At 44.5% G+C, this 8364-nt stretch overlaps 1 protein-coding gene across 1 annotated transcript in view; it reads left to right on the top strand.

Moving 5' to 3' along the window:
* Window positions 1-258: 258 nt before the first annotated feature.
* The window catches only part of LOC109302357, a gene marked incomplete at its 5' end in the record, with an annotated part of 17079 nt that continues 8973 nt past the window's right edge, over window positions 259-8364 (top strand). The window contains 2 exons of the mRNA XM_019523916.1: window positions 259-1839; window positions 2924-2987. Of these exons, the coding sequence (XP_019379461.1) occupies window positions 259-1839; window positions 2924-2987 (1645 nt within the window). The remainder of the gene's footprint in view (window positions 1840-2923; window positions 2988-8364) is intronic.

An 8364-nucleotide genomic window follows, 5' to 3' on the forward strand; every position in this document is an offset into this window, starting at 1 on the left:
AATTATGTTGAAAAAATACTAGAGATTTTAATCATGTATCCAAAAAAATCTTTATTAAAGCTGAGTTTTATAAGGCTTCATTTAAGAGATGAAGATCAACACAGAATACTTTACAGCATTTGATGGTCTATAAAAGTTATAGACTTATAGTATGTAATAAATGTTACTAGAAAGTTTCTAATTACTATTTTGCATAACGTTATTTGGTCTATAAGGAAGCTAAGATAATGGTTTCAGGAGGAAGGCAGAGTCAGGTAACGCGTTTTGCTTCCAAGTCTCAAATCACATGTTTCCACTGTTTCTTTTTTTTCAGAAGATACAGTTGCACCCAGATGTCAACCTCTCACAAAGAAAAATGAAACTGGCTATGATAGCTTTTATGAAGAGTACCAGTCTGCAGATGAAGAATGTTCCTGGAGCAATGTCACACTTGCAGATTTGTATCCAAGCATGGTGGAGAACCTTAGTAAGCTGATCAACAGACAAACTCAAAGAAAAATAGCTGATTACATAATCAGAAACTACAGACGCAGAGGATGGCATCCTAAAAAACCAAGACTTAATGTTACCATGGTAAAAACAAAAAGGTTCAGGCCAGCTAAAGTAAAGTGCATCCTGCAGAACACACATGATGATGGTAATGATCAGGAGAAACAAAAATTACTTCCTGGAAATAAAGTCAATGAGAATAATTATGACACATGTTTAACTAGGGATGAATCTGATGTGCTGTCTTGCTTACCTTTTAATACCGAAGCAATGGAAATAGACTGTATAATAGACTGTTCTGGAAGTTTCGCCAATAATTACACTGAAAGAACAGACCAAAACATCTTGAAGTCAACTGGTTTTCCAAATGCAGTCATTAGAACAGATGAAACATTGTTGATTGAGAGTCCATCTCAGGCTGCTGTGTCACTGAACCATTCTCAAAGTAGCCCAACTGAGAAGCTTCCTGAAATATCTTCTCAGAAATACCCTTTTGTAACTTGCACTGGAGGTTTGGGATCAGTGTCTCTTTGTCTAATGAAGGATGGCGAGAACAGCAAAATTGATGGTGTAACTTTTGATAGTACCTCAGAGAGAAATTCTCCCACTTGCAACTTTAATGTTGATGCTAATACCTTTCTGTCACTGAACAACTACTCCTTAGCAAGAACATCAGATGTATTTCACAGACAACCTGAAATAAAGCCAATCAAAGGAGGTGTTTTGTTGCAGCGCAGTCATTCATTTTCCTCACTTCCTGTGAATCAGAGTCCTAGCAAGGCTCAACAGAAATATGAGACTGCGTTTGAAAAAGTTTACCAGAAGCTGTGCTCTAAAGAACTTCAGAAACCACTTATATTTCCAAAAACTCCTTCAAGCCTAAGGAGATTTGAAGAGAGAGAAAGTGTATTCAAAATTAATTTTTCTGATTCTGAAAAGTGTCATAAACAGTATGATCATGCATTTGACAAGATTTACCAGAAGTTACATACTGAAGGGCTTCCAAAACTCCCTACTTTTTTAAGAGCTTCAAACTTAAGGAAATATGAATGCATACAAATGTCTGAAACTGTAAATGCCCTAATTAATTCACCCATACGAACTTTGCCTTCATTGGCCAGAATTAAGAGAGTAGCAGATATCCATAAGGAAGATCTTCTGTTTTCACCACTAAAGAGACTGAAAAATGTACCTGAATCTTATTGTCCTAAAGGAGCAAGTCCAAAGTCCTCTCATAAGAAACATGTTAACTCTCAGATGACTGGCATGGACTTATCAAACACAAAGGATGGGATTGTTGCCAGCCTCTCTCAAAGTCCAAATAATCAAAATTATGACTCTGAGAACTTTGTAAGGAAACTTTTACTGTATTGCCTTCTTTCCCCACGAACACACCTGAAATGTTAAAAGTCTTCTCATGCCCTCATAAAATCTACATCCTGGGGAAAACTTTCAGCCTTATTTAATGTAGAAGCAGTCAAATAATTTAAAAATATTAAACAATATCTTTAATTTTAGTTGATTGCAATGACTATTGAAAGAAAAAAAACCCCGAAAATGTTGTTCTTTGAACATTAACTAAATCATGCCGGCTAGGTAAAGACAGTCAAAAAAGCCCAAGGCTAAACTGATTCAATCTTAACAGGTTAATCTAAACTGCATATATTAAACCAACACACAACTGAACAGACATTCATTTTTGATTTAGGAAAAGCAACCACATGCCTGCAGTGGCCCAGGCCAAAAGCCGGGCAGTGGGGGGCACTAGAGCATACCCACTTGCTCAGCTGGAGCAGACAGCCTGGGGCTAGGCTAGCCTGCCCACTCTGTGAGGTAGGGATTTGCGGGGGAGATGAAAAGCATCCTGGGATGGTGTGGGACTGAGAGTTCACTAAACTCTGGAGGGGATCTGGGAGTTCAATAAACTGATTTAACCTAAATCACTTAAGCCCGATATGACACCCATCCAGATTTATCTTAAACCAGTTTCGGCCATTTTGAAAGTAGTTTATGTTTACTGAACTTCTGTTATATTACAGATTTGAACCAGTTTCCAATCACTTAGACCTGTTTGTATGTAATTTCTGTCCCTAGTTCTTCACAACTTTCCTGTGAAACTAGCGAGTATTACTCTCATTTTATTGTTGGAAAAATTGATGTTAAAAACTTCATACGATCCTGTTGAGACCAATAGCTTTTTACTGATTTTCATAGGTCTTAAATTGGTCCCATAGTCCAGGGTTTCTTGTCCTGTTCTCCAGCAGTGTTTCCTCTAAGCTGTGTGGCGCGTGTGGCCATGCAGGCATGCTCATGCTATGCTGCAAAGCGTGGCCACGTACACCACGCAGCTTAGAGACAGCGCTGCTCTCCATTTCAGGCAATGAATGCTAATATGTTTGAAAACTCATTTAATTTATCAATGCTTTTCTTTTAGAATTTTGGGTTTCCTGCTTCTCCAAATCGTACTTTTCTTGTTCATCCAAGTACTTTCCTGCAAGGTAAGTTCCAGAAGGCCTTGCTTTATAGGTTAGGATAACTGCTTTAAAGGATAAGCCAGTAGATCTCTGCAAATCATTTCCTAAATGACATCCATTTCCCTTCCCCCAAAACACACCTCATACAAAACAAATCATGAAAGGTTTTGTGAACTGCAGCTTGAGAATTGTTTGGCTATTGTCTTCTTCCATTAAACCAGAAACTGCTTATAAAAAAATTATATAGTGTTTTTTTCCTCTGATCTGCTTCAAGTGATGTACACATCTCTCTGTTAATGTGAATGGGGAAATTGGTAATTAGTTAATCTTATGCTTTAGGAACCAAATACTTTTATTAACAGTTTTAGGGTATGTCAACTTCCAGCTGCATTTGGCAAAATGTGGTTTGTTTTTTGCCTTAAACTCAGTAAGCCAGTTAATCTAAGTGATAAGAATGTTGTGCTTGAGTTGATAAGAGAATTTGCTCAAGCTCTAAATTTGAAAAATTAAGAATGTTTTTTCTAGAGGTGCACCAATATATCAATGCCATATTGGATCAGCACCAATAAAAGGAAAATTAACATTATCAGCTTTTTTGGGTGGTGTGGCCAATAACGTTAACTAATAAATATAATATGCCTTCTGGCGAGGGCCCCCAGATGCCCCAGAGAGCAGTGACCCACAGGTAAGTTTGTGGCAGGGATGGGACATGGGGGAGGGAATGGGTGTGGGGGGGTGCAGATCGAGGTCCCTCATGGTGAGGGAGGGAGCAGGGCAAGGGCTGGGGGCACTGCCCAGCCTTGGCAGTGAATGGGACCTGGGACTGGGGCGGCAAGCAGGATGGAGCCGCAGGCAGCTTTTCCAAGGGGTGCGGGGCAGGGGGTGACTCCCCTATGCTGTGCACACCCCCTGGGGCAGGCATAGGGGAGCATATGTCCCCCAGTTTTGTGCATGGAGCAGATGCAGGCTGCCTGCTTGGCTGAGGCCTCTGCTCTGCTGCCTTTCCCTCAAGAGCCTTGTGCTAGTCACATGCCCCCTGGCAGCATTGGGGGTGGTAAGTTGTGCCTCCTGCTGCCAGGCAGTCAGGGGATGTGCAACCAAGTGCTCCTGAGGGAAGAGCAGCAGGGCAGAGAGCCCTGATCCCACAGCAAGCAGCCCACATTCCTCCGCTCGCTCCAGTTGACTCCGGTTAAAAGTGTCTGAGTGCTTAAAAATGGTGGTGGCAGGCAACGTTTGAACTAAAGCTCATTTGCCAAGCTTTAGTTCAAGCACACCCGCCACCATTTTTAAACACCCTGAACAAGCTGCCCGCAGCTCTGTCCCGCTCTCTGCCCCAGACCTGGGTCCTATTCACTGCCCTGGCTGGGCAGCACCCCCAGCCACAGCCCTTGACACTCCCTACCTCACCATGGGGACTTCAATCTGCCGCCCTTCCCCTCCACAGACTAACTTGCAAGGAGCTGGTCTCCACTCTGCCCGGCTTCATTCCTGTAAATTGGTTATCAGATCGGTATTGGCTGATATACCTGGTTCATGATTGGCCAAGAAAATCTTTATTGGTGCATCCCTAGTTTTTTCATCATCTTTACATATTTGAAAACTACGGTCTTGTCCTCCCATCCTCTCTTCAAGTCTCCTTTTCTCCAAACCAGCCCTGCCTTGTTCCTTCAACCTTTCCTTATATGACTTACATTCTATTTGTCACTTGCCTCCTTTTCAGTTTCTCTTTTCTTGAAATGTTGCACCCTAAACTGAAAAAAAGTACTTTAGCTAGTATTGAGTATTGTGGTGCTATCCTCTCCCTTGTCTTGCATATAGAGATTCTGCTAATGCAACCCAGATTTGCATTTTTGGTTGTTTCTGAGTATTTTGTGACCTTTAACCTCCAGATTCTTTTCATTAGTGCTACTGCCAAGCCAGTTATCCCCTGTGCATCTGTTTTAGTTTCTGGCATTAGCATGTTAATTTTAATCTTTTTCTCCAAAGCATTTATAGCCTCTATTACTTGTATGTCCTCTGCAGATTTGATCAGTTTACTGTCTTCCTGTAAAGTAAACAACACTGAACATGGAACAGGTCCATTTGGAGTCCCACTTGGGACCTTCTGTTCATCTGACATTGAACCGTTAATAGATTCCCTTTGCTTATGGTTATTCAGCCAGCTAATGCTAATTCTAGCTACCCACACTTCTGCTGTTTCCTCACGAGAATATCTTGTGGGACTGTGTCCAAAGCCATACTAAAGTCCAGGGATATTATGTTCACCTCTTACTTTTCCTATCAACTCAGTTACCCTTGTTAAAGAAGATAATCAAGTTTGTTTAGTATGGTTTATTCTTAACACATGCGTTCCTAGTTATCATGCCTTCCTCCTGACTTTTACTATTTTGTTTCCTCCAGTAGCTTCTCAGGTAGGGAAATGAGTCTAACCAGTGTTTAATGCCCTGAGCTTTCTTTTTCTCCTTTAGAAAGGTGGGCACTACATTAGTTCTTCTCAGTAGGGGTGTGCGAAACAGGCCATATTCAGTTCAGATTTGGCTTGAACCAGGGACGGTGATTTTTGTAGCTGATTCAGATTACTGTCACCAATTCAATTTGGCCAAATTCGAATCTGAAGATATGGAGAATTAGTGATTCAGCCATAGGCACAGTTTTAAATGTCTTTTCTACATACCTCGAGGTACCAGGCGCGGCTCGTGAATGCTGTGATGGTGGGGCAGATGGAATGTCCTGCAGGGGCGGGGGTCCCTGTATGCTCTGCGCCAAACCTGGAAGTGGACCATGAGTACTTCTGGTCCACTTCCGGGTCCTCCACCGAGCGTGCAGGGGGCCCTCCCATGCTCCCCTGGCTTGGCAATTTGGCCACAGTGGGGGGAACCACAGGTGCCCCCCCAGACCCAGGAGGCTCCAGTCACCAAGTGGGGTGGGGGTGCAGGGTGGCCCCCCAATACGCTCCCCAGCAGACCTGGAAGTGGACCAGAAGTGCTTCTGGTCCACTTTAGGTCTGCTACCGAGCATGCTGGGGACCTTCCCCCCCTCCCCAACGCTCCTGAGGGACACTCTATCCACCCTACCATTGCAGCATTCACAAGCTGCCTGGTACCTTGAGGTATGTAGAAAAACATTTAAAGCTATGTCTAAATCATTGAATCTTTCCAAATCTCTCCAAATTGAATCTGAACCCTCAAGGGTCCTGATTTGACTTAGAGATTCAGCCACCAAATCAGGCCGAATCTGCCAAATCGAATCAGCAACTGAAGCTTCTCACAGCCCTACTTCTCAAGTCTTCTGTCTATGTTGCAGCATCATGTATCAGACAGGATATGCCTGAGTGTGTCCTGTATCAGCTGGAAATGCACTCCAGACCCAAAAGTTCACTGGTGAGGCCACTGAGGGGTAGTCTCTCAGGCAGCTCTTGATCCCTTAGTACTTGCCTGTCATCTCTACAGCTAGTTCTTTCAGCACCCATGGGTGAATTCTGTCGGTCCCTCCTGACATGCATTCATTCAGGTTGTCAAAGTTCTCTTACACATTTTTTATGCAACATGATCTTTGTTGATAGTATGTTGGCCAGTCTTGTGGTCAGGTGTTTGTATGTATATGTGTGTGGTGTCTTTTGTGACTGAAGTAAATTAGTTACTGAATAGTTTACCTTCTCTGCCTCTTCCATGAATAGCTCACCTATCTGTGAGCAGCTGACTCATAGTTGTCCTAGTCTATCTTTTTCCTTCCTTTGTTGAACCCTTTCTTCTTACCCCTTCAACAACTCTACCGAATTGTAACTCTTTTTTTCTGCTTTCGGTTTCCTGATTTTTTTTTTCCCTTCGCTTTTGTTCTGTTCTTGTATTTCTCATATTAGCAGTTGTCAATATTTCCTGTGCAATAAGTTACATTCAGTTCCAGATTTTCAGTTCAAAGGTAATGGTGATGTTATCACCTCAGAAAAAAATGAATTGGTCTCTGAGAATGTTCTACTTTTATTGCAAGAAACACTTAAGATCAGCTGAAAGAGATTAGAGGTCCTATGTTTCCTCAATTTCTTGTGCTTTTCACGTGTTGGGCTTTCAGCAGTGAGACCACTACAGCAGTACTCTGAAGGGAGCTCATATAAATGTTACTTTCTGGTCCCTGCAAGAGGGCATATGCTGTTTTCTAGGAGCATGAGGAGCAGAGCTGCTGCTGTTTCCAAGTTTGATATTGTGGAGAATGTGCCCTTGTCCTAGGATCCCTGTATAATAAAAGGGACAAGAAACCACATTTTTCACTCCCTAGACCAGGCGTGGACAACTATTTATGGTGAAGGCCATATAGGGAGTTTAGATGACCTATCGTGGGCCAAGTCGGCCCGGCTCCCCTACGCAACAATGCACCAATAGTACCTGTGGGACTTTGGGGTAGATGGAGAGCAGTGTTCGGGAATGGGATGGGTGAGCAAGGCTGGGCCATAGGGCAGTGACAGTTTGGGGCCGGGCAGGTGGAAGGCAGCTGGAGCCAGAGCCCCACACACTGAGGCAGGAGCCTCCTGCCTAAAGCTCCCCCACCACTTGGAGTGGTGCAGGAGGAAGAGGAGGGGCAGCTAGAGGTAAGGGGAGCAGAACAGCCCTGCCAGCCCAGGCCCCACCAGACGCATTGCTTCCAGCAGGGTTGTTCCCAGTGTGACTGCAGCCAGCTGGGTGCTGCTCTGCTCCTTCTCCCCCTGCTGTGCCACTCTGGGTGGGGAAGCTTCAGTTGGACAGCTTGCACTGGAGGTGAGGAAAACAGAGCAGCACCAGGAACAGCCCCACTAGAAGCTGTGCACATGGGTCAGGGTCCAGGCCGGCAACCATGGGCAGAAGCATGGAGCAGGCTGCCCCAGTGAGAGCAGGTGGAGCTCAGCCCCATGCAGATCGCTGCATGTGCAGCCACAGGCTGGATCCAGTCAGTTGGTGGGCCGGATCCAGCCTGTGGGCCATATTTTGCCCACCCCTGCCCTAAAACATTCTGTGCTTATCTGAGGACAAGGCATAGTGAGATCACACACACATACACATGCACACACATTTACTCAAATTTGAAGACAAGGGGTTTTCCCCCATTTTTAACATGCAGGGAGCTTTGTCTTGAATGCTAGGGCAGGAGCTCGTGGTGCTGGTGCTGGCCAGAGCCAAGGTGACTTGCAATAGCTTGTACAGTAGGATAGGATGGAGAGACTATGTTATGTGGGGGTAAGCAGGACAGGAAAGGCCATGTCATGCTGGGTGGGGGGGCATGCTACAGGGAACACCACGCCAGAGCTGAAGCTGCTGCCACCACTGCTACTTCTACTGCATAGGGTAACCAGTGACCGCAAGTGGCAGTGGCAGCAGGGGACAGACAGGCTTTGGGCAGGGGTGCAGTGCTGGCCAGGGGGACAGATGGCAGG

This window comes from Gavialis gangeticus, unplaced genomic scaffold, assembly GCF_001723915.1.
Source record: "Gavialis gangeticus isolate Ggan-Ray unplaced genomic scaffold, GavGan_comp1, whole genome shotgun sequence".
Classification (NCBI taxonomy): domain Eukaryota; kingdom Metazoa; phylum Chordata; order Crocodylia; family Gavialidae; genus Gavialis; species Gavialis gangeticus.